The sequence below is a fragment of the Schistocerca piceifrons genome, chromosome 5 (genome assembly GCF_021461385.2).
Source record: "Schistocerca piceifrons isolate TAMUIC-IGC-003096 chromosome 5, iqSchPice1.1, whole genome shotgun sequence".
Lineage (NCBI taxonomy): Eukaryota > Metazoa > Arthropoda > Insecta > Orthoptera > Acrididae > Schistocerca > Schistocerca piceifrons.
In genome coordinates, this window is record NC_060142.1 from 542,607,608 (window position 1) to 542,632,461 (window position 24,854).

A 24,854-nucleotide genomic window follows, 5' to 3' on the forward strand; every position below is an offset into this window, starting at 1 on the left:
GGAGCATCATTAGATTTCAACCCTTAGTTTTCATGGGTGGACAGAACCGCTTTCATTGGAAACCAGTGTTTTAAATGGTAGATGCATCTCTGGGGTTGCGGAATTGTTGCACCGTGAATTGCTGATGATAGCATTTGTGATGCTGGTATTGACCTTGTCTATGCGTGCCTCTGTCCAGAACACTAATAGAAACGTAGCTGTTTGTTTAACTGATTAATTGCATTAGTTTGTTAGTGTACAAAGTTTTCAGTGCGTGCCCGTTAATTGACTGCTGACCTACTAGTATGGCTACTATTGTGCTGTGATGTGTGCTCTCATTCACTGAGATGACAAAAGTCACGGGGTAGCGATATTCACATACACAGAAGGCGGTCATAACTGTATCTCGTACACAAGATACAAAAGGAGAGTGTACTGGTGGAGCTGTCGTTTGTACTCAGGTAGTTCATTTGAAAAGTTTTACGACGTAATTATGGCCGCACGACAGACTGTGGACGCGGAATGGTAATTGGAGCTAGACGTGTGAGGCCTTGCACTTCGGAAACCGTTAGTGAATTCAATATTATGAGATCCATAGTGTCAAGAAAGGAGGAAGTACAAACATGTTCCGGGAAAATCAGGGATACAGAAGTACAAGTCGCTGAGGAATGAAATAAATAGGAAGTGCAGGGAAGCTAAGAAGAAATGGCTGCAGGAAAAATGTGAAGACATCGAAAAAGATATGATTGTCGGAAGGACAGACTCAGCATATAGGAAAGTCAAAACAACTTTTGGTGACATTAAAAAAAGCAACGGTGGTAACATTAAGAGTGCAACGGGAATTCCACTGTTAAATGCAGAGGAGAGAGCAGATAGGTGGAAAGAATACATTGAAAGCCTCTATGAGGGTGAAGATTTGTCTGATGTGATAGAAGAAGCAACCCAGTATTAGAATCGGAATTTAAAAGAGCTTTGGAGGACTTACGGTCAAATAAGGCAGAAGGGATAGATAACATTCCATCAGAATTTCTAAAATCATTGGGGGAAGTGGCAACAAAACGACTATTCACGTTGGTGTGTAGAATATATGAGTCTGGTGACATACCATCTGACTTTCGGAAAAGCATCATCCACACAATTCCGAAGACGGCAAGAGCTGACAAGTGCGAGAATTATCGCACAATCAGCTTAACAGCTCATGCATCGAAGCTGCTTACAAGAATAATATACAGAAGAATGGAAAAGAAAATTGAGAATGCGCCAGGCGACGATCAGTTTGGCTTTAGGAAAAGTAAAGGGACGAGAGAGGCAATTCTGACGTTACGGCTAATAATGGAAGCAAGGCTAAAGAAAAATCAAGACACTTTCATAGGATTTGTCGACCTGGAAAAAGCGTTCGACAATATAAAATGGTGCAAGCTGTTCGAGATTCTGAAAAAAGTAGGGGTAAGCTATAGGGAGGGACGGGTCATATACAATATGTACAACAACCAAGAGGGAATAATAAGAGTGGACGATCAGGAACGAAGTGCTCGTATTAAGAAGGGTGTAAGACAAGGCTGTAGCCTTTCGCCCCTACTCTTCAATCTGTACATAGAGGAAGCAATGATGGAAATAAAAGAAAGGTTCAGGAGTGGAATTATAATACAAGGTGAAAGGATATCAATGATACGATTCGCTGATGACATTGCTATCCTGAGTGAAAGTGAAAAAGAATTAAATGATCTGCTGAACGGAATGAACAGTCTAATGAGTACACAGTATGGTTTGAGAGTAAATCGGAGAAAGACGAAGGTAATGAGAAGTAGTAGAAATGAGAACAGCGAGAAACTTAACATCAGGATTGATGGTGACGAAGTCAATGAAGTTAAGGAATCCTGCTACATAGGCAGTAAAATAACCAATGACGGACGGAGCAAGGAGGACATCAAAAGCAGACTCGCTTTGGCAAAAAAGGCATTTCTGGCCAAGAGAAGTCTACTAATATCAAATACCGGCCTTAATTTGAGGAAGAAATTTCTGAGGATGTACGTCTGGAGTACAGCATTGTATGGTAGTGAAACATGGACTGTGGGAAAACCGGAACAGAAGAGAATCGAAGCATTTGAGATGTGGTGTTATAGACGAATGTTGAAAATTAGGTGGACTGATAAGGCAAGGAATGAGGAGGTTCTACGCAGAATCGGAGAGGAAAGGAATATGTGGAAAACACTGATAAGGAGAAGGGACAGGATGATAGGACATCTGCTAAGACATGAGGGAATGACTTCCATGGTACTAGAGGGAGCTGTAGAGGGCAAAAACTGTAGAGGAAGACAGAGATTGGAATACGTCAAGCAAATAATTGAGGACGTAGGTTGCAAGTGCTACTCTGAGATGAAGAGGTTAGCACAGGAAAGGAATTCGTGGCGGGCCGCATCAAACCAGTCAGTAGACTGATGACAAAAAAAAAGTGTCAAGAGTGTGTCGAGTATACCAAGTTTCGGGGATTACCTCTGATCACGGACAATGCAGAAGCTGACGGCCTTTACTTAACGATCGAGAGCAGCAGCGTTTGCGTAGAGCTGTCAGTGCTAACAGACAAGCAACACTGCATGGAATAAACGCAGAAATCAATATCGGACGTACGAAGAACGCATCCGTTAGGACAGTGAGGCGAAATATGTCGTTAATAGGCTATGGAAACAGACGACCGTAGCGAGTGCCTTTGGTAACAGCACGACATCGGCTGCCGCGCCTCACCTCGGCTCGTAACCATATCGGTTGGACCATAGACGAATGGTAAATCTTGGCCTGGCCAGATGAGTCTCGATTTCAAGTAGTAAGATCTGATGTTTATAGCCATGCTATTTGGCAAGTTTTAGAACACAGAAGAAACCCACTGATGATGACGATATTGTTGCTGAAACTAGTTAGTGAAAGCCAATAAACAGAACAAAAGTGTTTTGCACCAAGGCGTATCCACAATCTCTTAGTGACGCTATATTTGTTTAACTTAACGCGGTTTCTGGATTCGAGTTAATAGCTCAAGTTGGAGGCATGTAAAAAATGTACATACACATGGCTTGACAATGCTTCGTCATACGCAGAAATGGAGCACATTGTTGCTGTTCATGCTCTAGAATGTAGATAAACGCCTCATCTCCAGAAAAAAAACTTCCAGCACGCAATCGAGAACTGGCTATCGCTGACTCTTGGAAAAACGTTACGGAGCGAAACGAGTTGCGCTTCTGCGCCGTCTTACTCTAGCTTTCCCGATAAGTCTCTGAGAATTACCCTTCAAGAGAACGAAACAAGCTGTGTAGTGTCCTTGTCTTATCAGGGATCCTGTTGCAACGCGTACCTTGCTATCTCTAGCCTCGCCCATTCGCCAGCCGAAGTGGCCGTGCGGTTCTAGGCGCTTCAGTCTGGAACCGCGAGACCGCTACGGTCGCAGGTTCGAATCCTGCCTCGGGCATGGATGTGTGTGATGTCCTTAGGTTAGTTCGGTTTAACTAGTTCTAAGTTCTAGGGGACTGATGACCTCAGAAGTTGAGTCCCATAGTGCTCAGAGCCATTTTGAACCTCGCCCATTCAGTGGCATTCGACTTTAGTTCTGCCACGGCTGCCAAGGGACGGCTTATGAATGCAAGTCCTCGCAACGGACGTCGCATTTAACGGCCTTGTCTGTGCACTGGTTTCGCGATGTCTATTACAGTGCACATTGGAATTTGAGTCGCTAAAGCTAATGGCAGTTAATTCCATTTTTTTCTGCTGACAGTCCGACAACATCTATGCAGTATCCAGGACTGCTTCTTTGTTCGGGAGTGCGGGAGTTTTGGATCTTTGATATACGTATTTCGCTTTAACTACGACTCGAAAATTGGGAATGAAACGCACACTAATACTTAGCTAGTTTAACAAATAGTAGAGGAAAATCTTAATCTTTTTTGGTCACAATATTGACAATATCACAATCATTCACGTCTAAAAACTTAAAATGGAACATATGAAAATGTTAATATTTTCGTGCCACCAAATGTCATGTTAGATAGGAGTGTTTGGAAAACTGATTAGTCTTTTGAGGATTAAAGAGTACGCCGTTAATCGATGAAAATTGTAATGGAAAGTATGTGTGATAAGTAGGGTTTTTGGGTGGTTGCTCTTGACCAGTTTCAACTCAAAACAATAAACAATGCTTTTTCACTGTGCTGTTTCAGTGTAGACATTCATTCACCAACCACTGTAAGTTCACACGTGGGTACATCCTTCTATTGCGACTCGACTTTCGCAAACACTTTTTGATTTAAATGATAAGATCCCTCATATATTTTCAATAAGTGATGCTCCACAGATATTAAACATTTAAAGGCAATGTTGAAAACTTAGACAGCTGTGAAGATGAATAAGTACTTGTTTCATTGTTTATGCATACGGATTTAATGAAGCGGCTGTGGCTGAGGATGACACAGCTGTGGATGACTGCAATTGAAAGCAAAATAAAGCGGCACACCTTAGTAACCATCGGTATTTTCAACATAAGCACTCCGTCTTCAGGCCACGAGTGGCCTACCGGGACCATCCGACCGCCGTGTCAACCTCAGTGGAGGATGCGGACAGGAGGGGTGTGGGGTCAGCACACTGCTCTCCCGGTCGTTATGATGGTATTCTTGACCGAAGCCGCTACTGTTCAGTCGAGTAGCTCCTCAATTGGCATCAAGAGGCTGATTGCACCCCGAAAAATGGCAACAGCACATGGCGGCCTGGGTGGTCACCCATCCAAGCGCCGACCACGCCCGACAGTGCTTAATTTCGGTGATCTCACGGGAACCGGTGTATCCACTGCGGCAAGGCCGTATTTTCAACATAGCTTCCTTCAATTACCTAATGCATTATATCGTCGGACAATCGTAGTTCTTTCTTTAAGACCTAAAATCACCTGTATTATCTGTTTCTACGACTAAGCACTGTTAGGAAGAATCACCAAGTGGAACACATTTAATGTGTTTCTCCACTGAGTTAATCGCGTGATAATAGTTAATACTCCATTCGTAGTAACTCGGGTACATTTTAATAAAGTGCATAGAGCTTATGCGTAACACTGTTAATGGAGGAAAACTACAGCGTTCGCGAGACATTGATGTGAAAAAAGGTAACGCACGCCAGGCCGTTCGAGTGCGGCGCGGATCCCACGGAGCCATGGACCCTAGTTGTCAACAAGGCACTGTGCAAGCTGATGGTGGGCCCATAATGGTCTGGGATGTGTCTGGATTGGGTCCGCCGGTCATACGGAGGACTGGAAGTGGTTATGTTCGGCTACTTGGAGACCATTTGCAGCAAACGGCGATGGAATTTTTATTGATGAGAATGCGCTATTTCGCCGGGCCACATTGTTCGCGATTGATTTTGATAACATTCTGGGCTGTTCGAGCGGACAATTAGGCCACACACATCGCCCGACAGGAATCCCATCGAACATTTATGGTACATAATCGCGACGTTAGGTAGTACATGAAATCCTGCAGCGCCAACACTTTCGAAAGTATGGACCGCTGTAGAGGCAGCATACTCAATATTTGTGCAGGGGACTACCCACATATTGCTGAGTCCACGCCACGTCGAGTTGGCGCACTACAGCGGGCAAAAGGAGGTCTGACACGATACTAGGAGATACCCCATGACTTCTGTCACCTCAGTGTGCAGGGTAGTCCATTGATCGTGACCGGGCCAAATATCTCACGAAATAAGCATCAAACGAAAAAGCTACAAAGAACAAAACTTGTTTAGCTTGAAGGGGGAAACCAGATGGCGCTATGGTTGGCCCGCTAGATGGCGCTGCCATAGGTCAAACGGATATCAACTGCGTTTTTTTTTTAAATAAGAGCCCCCATTTTTATTACATATTCGTGTAGTTCGTAAAGAAATATGAATGTTTTAGTTGGACCACTTTTTTCGCTTTGTGATAGATGGCACTGTAATAGTCACAAACATATGGCTCACGATTTTAGACGAACAGTTGGTAACAGGTAGGTTTTTTAAATTAAAATACAGAACGAAGGTACGTTTGAACATTTTATTTCGGTTGTTCCGATGTGATTAATGTACCTTTGTGAGCATATCATTTCTGAGAAAGGATGCTGTTACACCGTGATTACCTGTAAATACCACATTAATGCAATAAATGCTCAAAATGATGTCCGTCAGCCTCAATGCATTTGGCAATACGTGTAACGACATTTCTCTCAACAGCGAGTAGTTCGCCTTTCGTAATGTTCGCACATGCATTGACAATGCGCTGACGCATGTTGTCAGCCATTGTCGGTGGATCACGATAGCAAATATCCTTCAGCTTTCCCCACAATAAGAAATCCGGGGGCCGGCCGCGGTGGTCTAGCGGTTAAGGCGCTCAGTCCGGAACCGCCTCGGGCATGGATGTGTGTGATGTCCTTAGGTTAGTTAGGTTTAAGTAGTTCTAAGTTCTAGGGGACTGATGACCACAGATGTTAAGTCCCATAGTGCTCAGAGCCATTTGAACAATTTTTTTTTAAATCCGGGGACGTCAGATCCGGTGAACGTGCTGGCCGTGGTATGGTGCTTCGACGACCAATCCACCTGTCATGAGATATGCTGTTCAATACAGCTTCAACCGCACGCGAGCTATGTGCCGGACATCCATTATGTTGGAAGTACATCGCCATTCTGTCATGTATTGAAACATCTTGTAGTAACATCGGTAGAACATTACATAGGAAATCAGCATACATTGCACCATTTAGATTGCCATTGATAAAATGGGGCCCAATTATCCTTCCTCTCATAATGCCGCACCATACATTAACCCTCCAAGGTCGCTGATGTTACACTCTTCCCAGGCATCGTGGATTTTCCGTTGCCCAATAGTGCATATTATGCCGGTTTACGTTACCGCTGTTGGTGAATGATACTTCGTCGCTAAATAGAACGCGTGCAAAAAATCTGTCATCGTCCCTTAATTTCTCATGTGCCCAGTGGCAGAACTGTACACGACGTTCGAAGTCGTCGCCATGCAATTCCTGGTGCATAGAAATATGGTACGGGTGCAATCGATGTTGATGTAGCATTCTCAACACCGACGTTTTTGAGATTCCCGATTCTCGCGCAGTTTGTCTGGTACTGATGTGCGGATTAGCCGCGACAGCAGCTAAAACACCTACTTGGGCATCATCATTTGTTGCAGGTCGTGGTTGACGTTTCACATGTGGCTAAACACTTCCTGTTTCCTTAAATAACGTAACTATCCAGCGAACGGTCCGGACACTTGGATGATGTCGTCCAGGATACCGAGCAGCATACATAGCACTCGCCCGTTGGGCAATTTGATCACAATAGCTATACATCAACACGATATCGACCTTTTCCGCAATTGGTGAACGGTCCATTTTAATACGGGTAATGTATCACGAAGCAAATAGCGTCCGCACTGGCGGAATGTTACGTGATACCACCTACTTATACGTTTGTGACTATTACAGCGCCATATGTGACAAAGCGAAAAAAGTGGGTCAACTAAAACATTCATATCTCTTTACTTACTACACGAATATGTAATAAAAAATGGGGGGTTCCGATTTAAAAAAAAACGCAGTTGTTATCCGTTTGACCTATGACAGCGCCATCCAGCGGGCCAACCATAGCGCCGTCTGGTTTCCCCCTTCAAGCTAGACGAGTTTCGTTCTTTGTAGTTTTTTCGTTTGATGCCTATTTCGTGAGATATTTGGCCTGGTCAATATCAATGGACGACCCTGTATAGTGCCCTAAGAAACGTATACTGATTGTTGTGTTTGGTCAGTAGGTGTATATAGTGTTTGTGTTGACTGTGGCAGTGCTGCTGTACCGGGACTCGCTGGTGATGGCTTGCGTGGCGCTGGTGCTGGCCGTGGTGATGCGCGCCCTCATCCAGTCGGAGGTGGAGGCTCCCAGCTGCGTGGCGGCGCTGCTCGACCAAGTGCCCACCTGGCCCTACGGTCTGTCTCTGATGGCGCAGCCTCGGGTATGTGCAGGACGCTGCTTGTCAAAGTGAAGGAAATTATTATGAACCGTGCGAAAGATCTCAAGGCAATGTTTAAGCGTACCGGTCCTCCAACGCAAACCTCCGGATGGTGTGGCCGTCACGAAATCTTCGAGGTCACCCCCCCCCCCCCCCCCCCCTCACTGCAGTCCGCCGGCCATAAGCGCTGTGATTCGCCTGCCTGATACGAGGCGTGTTTTTTTAAGTAAGTACCGTTTTGAAATTAAAAAAAGACATGCTAAGATATCTCAATAATTTTATTTTTACATGAAAGCCTGTACCTTAATCTACTTTTCTACATAATTTCGGTCAATATTGAGGCACTTGTCATAATGTTGTACCAGTTTTTGAATACCCTCCTCATAGAAGTCTGCCGCCTGACTTGTTAACCACTGCATCACCATTGTTTAGACATCCTCATCGTCTTGAAGACGCTGACCGCCCAGGTGTTTCTTCACTACGAGAAACATTAAGAAAGTCATCCCGCAAGGAGGAAATCGTAAAGCGCCTGTTTTCTCTCACTTATTGTCCACTTCCTGCGCCAAACTTTCATTAACGACCGAAGGACGCCCACTCCGTTGTTCATCATGTACATTTGTGCTGCCATCTTTAAATGCTCTCACCCACTTTCTTACCATTCCATCACTCATAATGTTTTCTCCGTAAACTGCACAGATCTTACGATGAATATCGATCGCTTTTAGGCCTTTAGCACTAAGAAATCTTATAACAGCCCGTACTTAACAGTCGGCGGGACTCACAGTTATCGGAGGCAATTTAAACACAGTACACAACGTAAACAAAGAAGAATCAGACTGTAATGGCATCAGTGCGTAGATTAAGGTACAGGCTTTCATGTAAAAATAAAATTATTGAGATATCGTAGTACGTCTTTTTTAAATTTCAAAACGGTACTTACTTAAAAACACGCCTCGTAGCTTTGTTGCCGCAAATACTCTGTTAAAAGTGCCTTAGGTCAGGGCCAGCTGAATGTTCTTTGTTTCCGTGTTATATCGTGCGTTGACTTGCGGTTTCAGTCTTTCACGGAACGGTGCATTGGAGTGTGTTTACTAGTGAGAGAATTGCATGAGCAAGGGACCACATGTAGCGCTACTGTGGAAGGCGTGCTTAAAGGCCGAAAAGACTTTTGAAAACAATGTAAAATTGTCGTATCGAACGTATTTAAGACGCTTTTTACTCATCTGGCTAACAGTGAAAAAGGGAGCAATAACACAAATTTTGATCAAAGATTCTTAAAATGAAAACAAAATTTTGTGGCATTTCCGAATCGACTATATTCCGTATCAACGGTGTAGTAACATCGGCAGAATCTCTGCATGGAAGCAGGTTCGAATCCTGCCTCGGGCATGGATGTGTGTGATGTCCTTAGGTTAGTCAGGTTTAAGTAGTTCTAAGTTCTGGGGGACTGATGACTTCAGATGTTAAGTCTCATAGTGTTCAGAGCCATTTGAACCATTTTTGAATCTCCAAGAAAGGGGTAGAAATGAAAATTGAAATTACGCAATTTGACGATTTTGACAAATAAGTAGTGTACAGAACTCTACATCTATACTGCGACAGAGGAGAGTATCGAACGGCTATAAAAATGCAGAGTGATCTCCGTGGAAAAAATTAATTATTCTGGCTCAGAGACATCTGTTCTTTGACTTCCCCGCTCACTTGCTTTTTTAATTTAGAAAGTATAATGACGAACAAAATTTTTTAGTGGTCTGCAGAGACATTTTTGCAACAAGAACGACGTTTAGTGTAAAATGGAGTTACTGCTTGCTTGAGTACAACAGTCTTTTAGTATACTTCGATAAAACTTGGGTTTTACAAAACCACAGGCAAAAATGTATCTTGCTCGACGTCAACGGAAATATTGGCCTGAAAGTGGCTACATTTACTTTTGTACAGAGCACATCGGCAATATGAACGATGGGTGAAGTGACGAAGGTCAGCATGAGCAGCAAATAAATTTTTGAGAGATAGGGAATATTTCCGGTCCTACCAAGGAGTACTGTAGGAACTAAAATCCTGGTGACAGCACACTGGTATACGCGCGCTGTCGCGCGCGGGGTCTGTCATAAATAAAATGCATTCATATGTGACATGATAATTATAATGTCTCAGATTTTACCAATATTAATTCTATAGTATTCTCAGCAACTTTGTTGCTGGAAATCGTCCAACAGAACACAAATTCATCACCGACAATTTTCGTTACCATGCTGAACAGTTTACACTTCTACCGGTATTTTATTTTTCATCTCGGACACCATTTAGTTTTCCTGATAAAATATGTATCACATGCATCTATAAACATTGAGAATGTTCATATGTTATTTTCAGTTCAAATTGGTTCTCTTTTTTCCAAAGGTTAAGTAAAAGAATTTTTTTAAAAAATTTATTGTAACGATAATTTTTATTTTTTTCGTAGCACCTGGCAAGAATTTAATTTTGGAAAGTACTCCACAATATTCAAGACCAAAAACAGAGATGTCTAATGTTTTTTCGAAATTTTTACTAACATTTGAAATAAACACTATTGGCATTGATGTAAGACGGTGAGATGATCTTGTGGTGCCTATTTTCATGACGGTCGCTATGGTAACATTTTCTTCGTTTCTTATTCCATTCACGGATGGCATGTGGGAATGATGCCGGGACCCGTCTGTATGGACCCGAATTTCTCTAATTTTAGCGTCAAGATTATTAAACGATATGGAAGACCAACCTTTCTTGACTCGCTTAAAAACCTGAGTTGTCTGACTTTTCAAGTAATGCTCTTAGCGATGTACATTGCCTCTCTTGTAGCGTCTGCCATAGCAGCTGTGAGCTGCTAAAACACTCTCTTGTTAACTAAACAAAAACATGATGAATCACGCATATAACCTGTTAAGGACGCCGAATGACGTACGATAGTCAATATTTGGTCAAACGAAAGTTTTGTTATCTACCTCTTTCGTATGTGAATTACCTTTCTGTAGCGGAACTAGCATTCGGAGTGGCTCAGTTGGGCTGAGACGTGTGCAAATTTCCAAAACTTATTTTCACTCAAAAAATCGAATCAGATATTACCCAGAAGGGATGTGCTTACAGTTACCATTTACAAGTAAATTCCTTATTTAAATGATTACAACCATAAAAATCACAAGTAAAATATCAACACAAGCACCAATTCAGTCTCCAACAGCTATAGCTCAAGAACAAAAAATCAGTCCTTTAAGTTAATTTATTTTCAAGCAAGTAAAGCACTCACTTGCAGCTTGAACAATTGTCTCACGGACAGAGGATTAATGGCTTAATGAACTGACTTCAAATAATGTCAAACTCGCACCGATCTTGAAACTGTCACTAAAGCTGAACCAAATCCATCAGCAGTTTTTGGCAACTATAGCATAAAATACAAGAACCATAAACTGGTTTCTTACTGTATTAATTATTAGCCATCAAAGGGAAGGGTGCCAAGGTATAATAACTATGTTTAAAGTTAACCACGGTGTGAAACAGTGTAATAAACTACATATAGAACTCTATCTTCTGGCCAACAGGAAATAACACACTGATTCAATAAAACCTTGTACCCAAAGTCAAACAGCGACTCAAATGGCCGGCCGCTGTGACCGAGCGGTTCTAGGCGTTTCAGTCCGGAATCGCGCTGCTGCTACGGTCGCAGGTTCGAATCATGCCTGGGGCATGGTTGTGTGTGATGTCCTTAGGTTAGTTAGGTTTAAGTAGTTCTAAGTCTAGGGGACTGATGACCTCAGATGTTAAGTCCCATAGTGCTTAGAGCCATTTGAACCATTTCGACTCAAATGCAGTTTCACAGATTTGTATGAACACTGGGTCTCGGTTAACTAAACAGTTTACCGCAAATTCCAGTCCGCTAATTTATGCGGAAATAATCACCTTGACATTTAATCAGCAATCGAAGCAAAGTGGGGCCCTACGAGACACAAGGGGTCCTTCGTTATGCAAAGTTTTCCATCGCACAGGAACTGAAGCAGATCGATCGTTGCTAACAAGTCCGGTGGCGATTCGGCGCGTGGCGGAAACCTTGAGACCCCACCACCACTAAGGGCGATGTATACTGCAGAGATGTACAAAGTCTCTTCCAGCCTGCCTGACCCTACCTCCGCCGCAGTCAAAAAGCAGATCAACCTGTCGCAGCGGACACAAAAGAATATATGTGCACCGCAGCGCAATGGTTAAAGCGGGCCAGCTTGGGTTTCCACAAGCGTGGTGATTTCCTAGGGACCGATTCAGCCTGTTGAACCTCACAACCGATTGTGCTGTCAATCCAACGTGACTAGCCAGGAAAATGTTTGTGTAGGTAGTTTCAAATGGTTCAAATGGCTCTGAGCACTATGCGACTTGACTTCTGGGGTCATCAGTCGCCTAGAACTTAGAACTAATTAAACCTAACTAACCTTAGAACATCACACACATCCATGCCCGAGGCAGGATTCGAATCTGCGACCGTAGCGGTCGCTCGGCTCCAGACTGCAGTGCCTAGAACCGCACGGCCACTCCGGCCGGCGTGGGTAGTTTCACTGGAGTTCATTTATTATAACAGTGGGAGCAGGAAAATGAACAAACCAAACGTAAAGGAGACTGAGGAGAAATTAAGAACTGGGGGATATACGTCAGCCATGAAACAGAGCCATGTCCAGCAGGGGAAGAGTTTTCGGGTGCGTAAGAGGCAGCTTCTAATACTTCGGTAGGTGCAAATTGTGTAAAAAGTTACTTATTCGGGAACCTAGAGCATGTTATGACATATTTGTAAGTTTGACCATCACTTTTCTCTTTCCAGAAATATTCTGAAACAGGACAAAGACTTGGTGATTGACAAGCGTGCGGAAATGTGTGCAATGGACTTCTGGACATTTTGCAATATACAGGCTTTTTAAATTTAGGGCAAACATTGATTGAAATAGGAAAAAAGGCTCAGTGGATATTAAAAACCACGTTATGCTAGTATGCAACGTAGTATGAGGAAATTTCACTGCGAAAGAAGAGTTTTTTCATTCAGACATGCACTTTTTAGATTAACGTAACATGAAAAACGTACATGGTGTTTACTAAAATGCATTTAGGGAATTTAGAATCAACTATTTTGGGCACATAGAATGAACTCAACGAAACCTCAATACCCCTTCTGGAAACAGTAATAAAAATTTATATAATTGGGTTCCAAGTGGTTGGAACACACTAAGGTTAAAGAAAGGAGACTTCCAAAGCCTTACTTTAGTTGCCTTTGCAAAGTAATAGACATCTTCAAGTTCTGACGTGCAAGGTAACTCGACTTTCAGAGATGGTTCTGCTTAATGCAGAAAACATGTGTTGGACATGGCCTGATCATGATTCCAATTGAGAACGGCCAGTACTAACCGAAAGAGGGCGATGTTGCAGAAAAAGCCGTTCGTATCGAAATAGGTAAATAAGCTAGAAACACGAAGAAGACGAAAACACGGACAAATAAAATCCACCATTTTTTGGCATACAATGATCTACAAAATATACAGGATGGTCCATTGATTGTGGCCGGGCCAAATATCTCAAGAAATAAGCGTCAAACAAAAAAACTACAAAGAACGAAACTTGTCTGGCTTGAAGGGGGAAACCAGATGGCTCTATGGTTGGCCCGCTAGATGGCGCTACCATAGGTCAAACGGATACCAACTGCGTTTTTTAAAAAACAGGAACCCCCATTTTTTATTACATATTCGTGTAGTACGTAAAGAAATATGAATGTTTTAGTTGGACCACTCTTTCGCTTTGTGATAGATGGTGCTGTAAGAGTCACAAACATATGGTTCACAATTTTAGACGGACCGTTAGTAACAGGTAGGTTTTTTAAATTAAAATGCAGAACGTAGGTACGTTTGAACATTTTATTTCGGTTGTTCTAATGTGATACATGTACCTTTGTGAACTTATCATTTCTGAGAACGCATGCTGTTACAGCTTGATTACCTGTAAATACCACCTTAATTCAATAAATGCTCAATATGATCTCCGTCATCCTCAATGCATATGGCAATACGTGTAAAGACATTTCTGTCAACAGCGACTAGTTCGCCTTCTGTAATGTTCGCACGTGCATTGACAATGCGCTGATGCATGTTGTCTGGCGTTGACGGAGGATCACGATAGCAAACATCCTTCAACTTTCCCCACAGAAAGAAATGCGGGGACGTCAGATCCGGTGAACGTGCGGGCCATGGTATGGTGCATCGACGACCAATCCACCTGTCATGAAATATGCTATTCAATACCGCTTCAACCGCACGCGAGCTATGTGCCGGACATCCATAATGTTGGAAGTACATCGCCATTCTGTCATGCAGTGAAATATCTTGTAGTAACATCGGTAGAACATTACGCAGGAAATCAGCATACATTGCACCATTTAGACTGCCATCGATAAAATGGGGGCCAATTATCCTTCCTCCCATAATGCCCCACCACAAATTAACCCGCCAAGATCGCTGATGTTCGACTTGTCGCAGCCATCGTGGATTTTCCGTTGCCAAATACTGCATATTATGCCGGTTTACGTTACCGCTGTTAGTGAATGACGCTTCGTCGCTAAATAGAACGCGTGCGAAAAATCTGTCATCGTCCTGTAATTTCTCTTGTGCCCAGTGGCAGAACTGTACACGACGTTTAAAGTCGTCGCCATGAAATTCCTGGTGCATAGAAATATGGTACGGGTGCAATCGAATGTTGATGTAGCATTCTCAACACCGACGTTTTTGAGATTCCCGATTCTCGCGCAGTTTGTCTGTGACTGATGTGCGGATTAGCCGCGACAGCAGCTGAAACACCTACTTGGGCATCATCATTTGTTGCAGGTCGTGGTTGACGTTTCCCATGTGGCTAAACACTTCCTGTTTCCTTAAATAACGTAACTATCCGGCGAACGGTCCGGACACTTGGATGATGTCGTCCAGGACATCGAGCAGCATACATAGCAAACGCCCGTTGGGCATTTTGATCACAATAGCCATACATCAACACGATATCGACCTTTTACGCAATTTGTAAACGGTCCATTTTAACACGGGTGCCGGCCGGGGTGACCGAGCGGTTCTAGGCGCTACTGTCTGGGACCGTGCGACCGCTATGGTCGCAGGTTCGAATCCTGCCTCGGGCATGGATGTTTGTGATGTCCTTACGTTAGTTAGGTTCTAAGTTCTAGGGGACTGATGACTTCAGCAGTTAAGTCTCATAGTGCTCAGAGCCATTTTAACCATTTTTAACACGGGTAATGTATCACTAAGCAAATACCGTCCGCACTGGCGGAATGTTACGTGCTACCACGTACTTATATGTTTGTGACTATTACAGCGCCATCTATGACAAAGCGAAAAAAGTGGTCCAACTAAAACATTCATATTTCTTTACGTACTACACGAATATGTAATAAAAAAATGGGGGTTCCTATTTTAATAAACTCAGTTGATATCCGTTTGACCTATGGCAGCGCCATCTAGTGGGCCCACCATAGCCCCATCTGGTTTCCCCTTTCAAGCTAGACGAGTTTCGTTCTTTGCAGTTTTTTCATTTGATGCTTTTTTCGTGAGATATTTGGCCCGGTCGCTATCAATGGACCACACTGTATTATTTCCCTGATCCTCGTCTACGCGGCTACGGAGAAAACGCTTCATAAGCTTCCGAACCATAATCATAACACTACATTGGAAGCTTGCAGAAAAAACTGCTACGTAGCGTGCCATAGCGGAAGGCGGGCGGGCAAGCAAGATTCCTGTAGCCTGCCTGGGTTGGACGTAGCTTGGCTTGGATGGGAGTAATGTTCTGTTGATAAATCGCGGCAGCTTTCCTGTCTGGCTAACAGGCAAGCATGTGGTGGGAGGGGGCGGGGGGGGGGGGGGGGGCTGATCGCAAAGGAAGACCCGCGCTGCCTGCCGCAGGGACGAACGCCAGCCGGGCTCGCAGCCCACGCTAAGATTGGCAACGGGAATTTTGAATTCAGCGTGCGTAGTGAGGGAATAGTGCCGTCATAATCTCGTTAGGATTCTTCTGAAAATCTGTGCCTCCAACGACTAGATTTATGTAGACAATGTACGTTAAACAGCTCCAGGTGGGTACCCTAGTTACGGTTGTAGTTCAGAAAGTAATTCAGTACATCATCTGCAAGAAAAACATTTTTCAGGAAGCCAAAGAGATACGTCGTTCTGTCTTCAGTCTGAAGACAGGTTGGATGCAGCTCTCCGCGCTACTCCATCCTGTGCAAACCTCCTCATCCCCAGATAAGTACTGCAGCCTACGTCCTTTTTAACTAGCTGGAGCGTCAGAGGAGTCAGTGACGGGCTGGAGAGCCCCGACGAAACATTGTTGAAAGTAAAGAGCAACTTTATTTAACTCCAACACATGGCATGTCGCAGCTCACAGAAGGATACGTGCCTCTCTCTGTTGTCTCTGGCCGGCACTGACGTGTGGGAGGCGTCTGCGATGCTGATGGCAGGTCCGTGGTAGGCCAGAATCCGTTAGAGGCCACCGCCATTGACGTCAATGGCGCGATACTTCCCTCGGTCGTGTGAAACCTGGTGGTCCCATCGCCCCGCATGCGTCATTGCGATGGTGCGTGGCAATGGCTGCGCGTGGTGTATGACTCCCTCCCCTCTGGGCGGAGTTGGACGCCGGCTGGCGCTGCGGTGTCCCACCAGGAACTCAGCGTCGGTCGCAGCAGACACAGATAGAACACTGGCGGGGCTGTGGCACCGAGACTCATGAAGGACTGGGTGCTGGCGGCGGCAGTTGCAGCCCGTGGATGCTGCTGGCGATGCCCTGTCGTCCTGCTGTCCGACGTGGGTCTTGCGTCATAGCGGCGCTGCTGGATGCAGGCGAAGAGAAGTGCTCCTTGCCTCAAACTTCAGACTTACTTACGTGCCTATGGGGTGCATTTGTTTCTCTAAAACACAGCATCTAGTCACATCACCCGTAACAAGCGACCGCTGTGAAGTGCAGTTCACTGCAGCACTCGGCTACCTTCGCCTCACAGTCCACTTGCCTGCCCGTTACTGTGAGCCACGTGTCGCCACACTGGCTGTTACCGGCTCGTGGCTGCTAAAACAACGCTCCACAGTGGCTTTCTCACTATTACAAGTAATCTTATAGCATGGACAACCACAGCTAAGAAACTTGTACATAATATGAGGGATACTCAAACAATCTGAAATCGAGAAAACAGGAAGAAGTTGTGTGGAACTATGTTTTACTGACCGTGCACGGTTCGTATCGGACGCCATCTGCGCTCCACCCATGGTTTTACGTAAGAGTGGTACGTTTTTATGCGACTTACACCTTGGAAGTCGTGGCCTATGAAATATTAGTTTTATATGACCTGAAGATATACCTCCAGGGTATGAAACCGGTCTTCACACAGGGAAAAACCCAACTGCTATTGCGGACTTGGACTTTCACTCACAAGGGAACCTCCCCATCGCGCCCCCTCAGACTTAGTTATAAGTTGGCACAGTGGATAGGCCTTGAAAAACTGAACACAGATCAATCGAGAAAAAAATAAGCAAAATATACAAACTGAGTAGTCCATGCAGAAGATAGGCAACATCGAGGATAATCTAAGCTCAGGACCGCCGTGGTCCCATGGTTAGCGTGAGAAGCTGCGGAAGGAGAGGTCCTTGGTTCAAGTCTTCCCTCGAGTGAAAAGTTTACTTTCTTTATTTTCGCAAAGTTATGATCTGTCCGTTCGTTCATTGACGTCTCTGTTCACTGTAATAAGTTTAGTGTCTGTGTTTTGCGACCGCACCGCAAAACCGTGCGATTAGTAGACGAAAGGACGTTTTTCTCCAATTGGAACCGAAAACATTTGATCGCAAGGTCATAGGTCAACCGATTCCTCCACAGGAAAACACGTTGATATATTCCATACGACACTGGTGACGGCATGTGCGTCAGGTGACAGGAATATGTTGTCGACCCACCTAACTCGTACACTTGGCGACTGGGTAAAAAGATTCTTCTTCCTTGCCCGCTTTAGGATTTCTTGTGGATGTGATAATCACTCCCAAAAAAGTGATGAAAACATAAGAGTTTGTCACATAAACTGCAACAAATGAATGCAATAGTTTCACAGTCGCACAGTTTTCCCTATGCTCTGTCAAAACATATGTTTTTAACGTTTTCAAATTTTTCCGTGTGTAGACAGTCAAATCCTGCATATGTCCAAGCAAATCTGAACATGACCTGGAATTTTGGAGAGCGAAGTTGATTATGTGTGAGTGCCTGAACTTTGATAATTGTCTGAAAAAAATTAAACTTTTCACTCGAGGGAACACTTAAACCAAGGACCTCTCGTTCCGCAGCTGCTCACGCAAACCACGGGACCACGGCGCTCCTGAGCTTACACACTCCTGGATGTTGCCTATCTTGCGCATGGACTACTCAGTTTGTATATTTTGCTTATTTTTTTCTCGATTGATCTGTATTCAGTTTTTCAAGGCCTATCCACTGTGCCAACTTATAACTAAATCTGAGGGGGCGCGATGGGGAGGTTCCCTTGTGAGTGAAAGTCCAAGTCCGCAATAGCAGTTGTGTTTTTCCCTGTGTGAAGATCGGTTTTATACCCTGGAGGTATATCTTCAGGTCATATAAAACTAATATTTCATAGGCCACGACTTCCAAGGTGTAAGTCGCATAAAAACGTATCACTCTTACGTAAAACCATGGGTGGAGCGCAGATGGCGTCCGATACGAACCGTGCACGGTCAGTAAAACATCTCCAAAACTCTGTTAAAAGACGAGCCCGGACAGCACATGACAATCCAGGTAAAAAATGTCGTGTGACTAGGGTCTCCCGTCGGGTAGACTGTTTGCCGGGTGCAAGTCTTTCGATTTGACGCAACCTCGGCGACTTAAGCGTCGATGGGGATAAAATGATGATGATTAGAACAACACGACAACAAGTCCCTGAGCGGAGAAAATTTCCGACCCAGCCGGGAATCTAACCCGAGACCGAAGGATTGAAATTCTGTCGCGCTGACCACTTTCTTTTTTTTTTTTTCGTTTTGTTCATTGTTGATCGTTTTTTGGTCGTTGCGGACGTCACATGACATCCAGTCAAGTTCGTTGGTTCATCCTTCCACTCAGTTTTTTTTTTAATTATTACAGAGGCCTCCTAGCTCTCTGACCGAACACGGTGAGCTACCGTGCCGGCATTTTATTTTCCAATACCACTCAACTACCGCGGGCGGACGACAATCCAGGTCAGACAGATAAAACCATCGTCAAAATTCGCTTGAGAAAACAAGAAACTAAGAGGGACACAGTCCTTGGGAGTCGTCAAGAAACTAAAAGGTACTGGCAGGCGTCAAATAGAACTCCGCATTACAGCGCTAGCCACAGACTCAGTGTGCTGATCGGACTTGTCTTGTGACAGAGTTTTGGGGATATTTTACTGATCGTGCACGATTCGGATCGGACGCCCATCTGCCGGTTCACCCATGGTTTTACCGAGGAGTGACACGTTTTTATGCGCACTTGCACCTAGGAAGTCGCGGCCCATGATGTATTAGTTTTATATGACCTGAAGATATACCTCCAGGGAACGAAACCGGTCGTCATACAGGGGAAAACACAATAAACAGCTATTGCGGACTTGCACTTTCACCCAGTTCATTATATACACTCCTGGAAATGGAAAAAAGAACACATTGACACCGGTGTGTCAGACCCACCATACTTGCTCCGGACACTGCGAGAGGGCTGTACAAGCAATGATCACACGCACGGCACAGCGGACACACCAGGAACCGCGGTGTTGGCCGTCGAATGGCGCTAGCTGCGCAGCATTTGTGCACCGCCGCCGTCAGTGTCAGCCAGTTTGCCGTGGCATACGGAGCTCCATCGCAGTCTTTAACACTGGTAGCATGCCGCGACAGCGTGGACGTGAACCGTATGTGCAGTTGACGGACTTTGAGCGAGGGCGTATAGTGGGCATGCGGAAGGCCGGGTGGACGTACCGCCGAATTGCTCAACACGTGGGGCGTGAGGTCTCCACAGTACATCGATGTTGTCGCCAGTGGTCGGCGGAAGGTGCACGTGCCCGTCGACCTGGGACCGGACCGCAGCGACGCACGGATGCACGCCAAGACCGTAGGATCCTACGCAGTGCCGTAGGGGACCGCACCGCCACTTCCCAGCAAATTAGGGACACTGTTGCTCCTGGGGTATCGGCGAGGACCATTCGCAACCGTCTCCATGAAGCTGGGCTACGGTCCCGCACACCGTTAGGCCGTCTTCCGCTCACGCCCCAACATCGTGCAGCCCGCCTCCAGTGGTGTCGCGACAGGCGTGAATGGAGGGACGAATGGAGACGTGTCGTCTTCAGCGATGAGAGTCGCTTCTGCCTTGGTGCCAATGATGGTCGTATGCGTGTTTGGCGCCGTGCAGGTGAGCGCCACAATCAGGACTGCATACGACCGAGGCACACAGGGCCAACACCCGGCATCATGGTGTGGGGAGCGATCTCCTACACTGGCCGTACACCACTGGTGATCGTCGAGGGGACACTGAATAGTGCACGGTACATCCAAACCGTCATCGAACCCATCGTTCTACCATTCCTAGACCGGCAAGGGAACTTGCTGTTCCAACAGGACAATGCACGTCCGCATGTATCCCGTGCCACCCAACGTGCTCTAGAAGGTGTAAGTCAACTACCCTGGCCAGCAAGATCTCCGGATCTGTCCCCCATTGAGCATGTTTGGGACTGGATGAAGCGTCGTCTCACGCTGTCTGCACGTCCAGCACGAACGCTGGTCCAACTGAGGCGCCAGGTGGAAATGGCATGGCAAGCCGTTCCACAGGACTACATCCAGCATCTCTACGATCGTCTCCATGGGAGAATAGCAGCCTGCATTGCTGCGAAAGGTGGATATACACTGTACTAGTGCCGACATTGTGCATGCTCTGTTGGCTGTGTCTATGTGCCTGTGGTTCTGTCAGTGTGATCATGTGATGTATCTGACCCCAGGAATGTGTCAATAAAGTTTCCCCTTCCTGGGACAATGAATTCACGGTGTTCTTATTTCAATTTCCAGGAGTGTATTTTACCATCTCTGATTTTAAATTGTTTTATTGTCCTTGACATTATGACCAAATTCTCACTATTCCTTATTACTTTTGCTGAAGACCTATAACTTCAGCTCAATGACTGGTTAGCAGCACTGGCACTACACTGCCCTCCTCCATGCAGACGGCCTGACCCCTTTGTCTTTACTTTACTCTCATTTTGTAAAACAAGTACATAATACAAAATTGACTACTCGTAACTATACATAACTACTAATTAAACTTCAAATTTGTAAACTTATTTCTTGCGTGTTGTTCGTATTGCCCTATCTCACAACATCTCTCAAGGGTCCCTTGGCCTGATCGTTACCTCAAATACTACTAAACATATTTCACTGTTAGGCCTCTTACCATTCTTATGCAACAGCTTCTAACTCTCCATTCCACATTTACAATCTGAAGCGACTCTCTTTCTTTCTTAATAAATTATTCCTAACATACCAACTTCAACAAAACCTCCGTTAAACTCTTACGCTGGGCATCTCGTCTGTCTGTCCATCGGCTTTTTAACACTTGGGTTCGAAACAGCTTTCAGAACTTGTGACAACAGTCTCTCATATTCTTCCCAGGACAACATATTCCCAAAACTACACTCACGGAATAACCACATACCCAAATACCCTTCACATCACTTTCACAAGCATTCCTACTTGCGGCTCCTACAGAAGCGCTTATTACAGGCCTAATTCTCCTCTAAATGCTTGGTTTTTAGGTACTTTTGTTCACCCAAAACAACCTGGTGACTGGTGGTAATATACCATGCGAATTACTCCTTTGTCCTTTTGCACGTATTTTAACTGGTTTGCACAATAGACGCACCTCGTGACAGCTCTACAGTAGTCACAGCTTTCCGTCACCGAAGGTTAACTTCGACAGGCTGTTCATTCAGAACGTTTACTTTCAGGTCCGTGTTCAAATGGTTCAAATGGCTCTGAGCACTATAGGATTTAGCTTCTGAGGTCATCAGTCCCCTAGAACTTAGAACTACTTAAACCTAACTAACCTAAGGACATCACACACATCCATGCCCGAGGCAGGATTCGAACCTGCGACCGTAGCGGTCGCGCGGTTCCAGACTGAAGGGCCTAGAACCGCTGGGCTCAGGTCCGTGTTGCTTCCTTCACCCACTTCATACTCGTCGTGTCCACCAGACCGTGGCTGTGCTGTAAGCAGAACGCTTCCCACATCAACTGCTTGCCCTGCCAGGCTGTGACTCAGTACTTGCCCTCACTCCACATTCTGAGACTCTGGCGTGCACTCTACAAAAGGTTCAGCTGTGACGACGACTTGATCGTCAGTACTACAAACTCGTCTGCTATTCCTTTTCCTCCGTTCACCCAGTTTCTGATAAAATCTCTTCTATGTGATCAAAAGTATCCGGACACCTTGCTGAAAATGACGTACAAGTTGGGGCGCCCTCCATCGGTAAAGTTGGAATTCAGCATGGTGTTGGCCCACCCTTAGCCTTGATGACAGCTTCCACTCTCGCAGGCATACGTTCCATCAGGTTCTGGAAGGTTTCTTGGAGAATGGCAGCCCATTCTTCACTTAGTGCTGCACTGAGGAAAGGTATCGATGTTGGTAGGTGAGGCCTGGCACGAAGTCGGCGCTTCAAAATATCCCAAAGGTGTTCTATAGGATTCAGGTGAGGACTCATTATAGGGATGTTATTGTCGTGTAACCATTCCGCCACAGGCCGTGCATAATGAACAGGTGCTTGATGGTGCTGAAACATGCAATAGCCAACCCCGAATTGCTCTTCAAAAGTGGGAAGTAAAAAAGGTGCTTAAAACATCAGTGTAGGCTTGTGCTGTGATAGTGCCACACAAAACAACAACGAGTGCAAGCCCCTTCCCTGAGAAACACGACCACACCGTAACACCACCGCTTCCGAATATTACTGTTGGCACTACACACGCTGGCAGATAACGTTCACCGGCATTCGCCATACCCACACCCTGCCATCGGACCACCACATTGTGTACCGTGATTCGTCACCCCACACAACGTTTATCCACTGCTCAATCGTCGAATGTTTACTCTCTTTACACCAAGAGAGGCGTCGTTTGGTATTTACCGGCGTGATGTGTGGCTTATGAGCAGCCGCTCGACCATGAAATCCAAATTTTCTCACCTCCTGCCTAACTGTCACAGTACTTGCAGTGGATCCTGATGCAGTTTGGAATTCCTGTGTGATGGTCTGGATAGATATCTGCCTATTAAACATTACGACCCTCTTCCATTGTCGGCGGTCTCTGTCAGTCAACAGACGAGGTCGGCCTGTACGCTTTCGTGCTGTTCGTGTCCCTTCAGGTTTCCACTTCACTATCACATCGGTAACAGTGTACCTAAGGAGATTTAGGAGTGTCGAAATCTCGTGTGTAGACGTATGACACAAGTGTCATCCTATAACCTGGCAACGTTCGAAGTCCGTGAATTCCGCGAAGCGCTGCATTCTGCTTTCTCACTATTTCTAATGACTACTGAGGTCGCTGATATGGAGTACCTGGGAGTAGGTGGCAGCACGTTACACCTAACATGAAAAACATATGTTTTTTGGGATGTCCGGATACTTTTAATCACATAGTGTATGTGTGTCCTTACCATCTCTGCTTCAACATCAAAAATCACCGGAACGTGCACTTCCTGTTTGTTTGGCCCAGACTCCTTGGCCTCAATGCAACACCCATCATCATCCAGTGGAGCAGATTCTATGGCAGTTAAACCATTTTTGTAGCTATATCCCCACGTAATTACTTTGGTATAGCCCACACTCATTTTCACTACCCCAGACTCCACGATTCCACATGATATTGGAGCTGGTACTTCTGCATTAGTCTCCTTAACTTCAGCAACGTTATTATTGTGTGTCTTACTTAAATTTCCAGGAACGTGTGGAACAAAAACATCTACAACTAATTTAATCTTTCCACTAAAAAAATCGTCTAACCATCTGGGACGTTCTGTCCTACTTCACACAGGATTGACAGATTTAACTACATCAACATTAGCTGGATGTTCTGCTCCTCTCCCTCTCAGCTTCGCTCTTTTCTCCCTTTCTCTCCATCTTCACAATAATAAAAATATTCCTCACATTCCGAGGCCCATCTACCATTATCCATTCCTCATGGTCTCTCCACAACTTCTCCCTATACTCCACAGATTTGTGATAAGTCATTTCCGTCACCTCATCGCCAGGTGCTTCTAACTGCTTATTCCGCTCAATATTTTCCGCTTGCAACTTACCTACATCGTATCTGAAGATTCCCAGTACCTCCTTTCTGGTAGCTCTTTGCGGTATTGACGGCTCTGATACCTACAATAATGACCGCAGCGTTATTGCGTCCTATCGGTTACAGAATCATAAGCGAGAGAAAATAAAACTATTTATATGTACCACTGTCCTAACACTTCTCACTACTTAAATACTGAGCCATATTTATTGCTCAAAAAACAAAAACAAATTATGTGAGCACCCAACCATAACATTATCACACTACTCTCTACTGTAAGTTCTCTCGCCTAAGTGGCAACTCGTAATTACTAATATACATCGAAACAATAACTAAACGTAGCTTCACCTTCTGAATCACTTCTCATGGTTCACAGCTTAGACAATGAGCCACAATCCTTGCTAATGAAACTCATACTGCCCATGTCAACCAGGTGAAAACTTACAATCATACACAGAATGAAGTGCTACAGATGCGAAATTTGACCGACAGGA

At 45.0% G+C, this 24,854-nt stretch overlaps 1 protein-coding gene across 1 annotated transcript in view; it reads left to right on the top strand.

The window, feature by feature from the left end:
* LOC124798482 (5-hydroxytryptamine receptor 3A-like) overlaps positions 1 to 24,854 on the top strand; it is a 162,337-nt gene that overhangs the window by 126,955 nt on the left and 10,528 nt on the right. Inside the window, exon 8 of the mRNA XM_047261918.1 lies at positions 7,821 to 7,987. Coding sequence (XP_047117874.1) covers positions 7,821 to 7,987 — 167 coding nt within the window. The remainder of the gene's footprint in view (positions 1 to 7,820; positions 7,988 to 24,854) is intronic.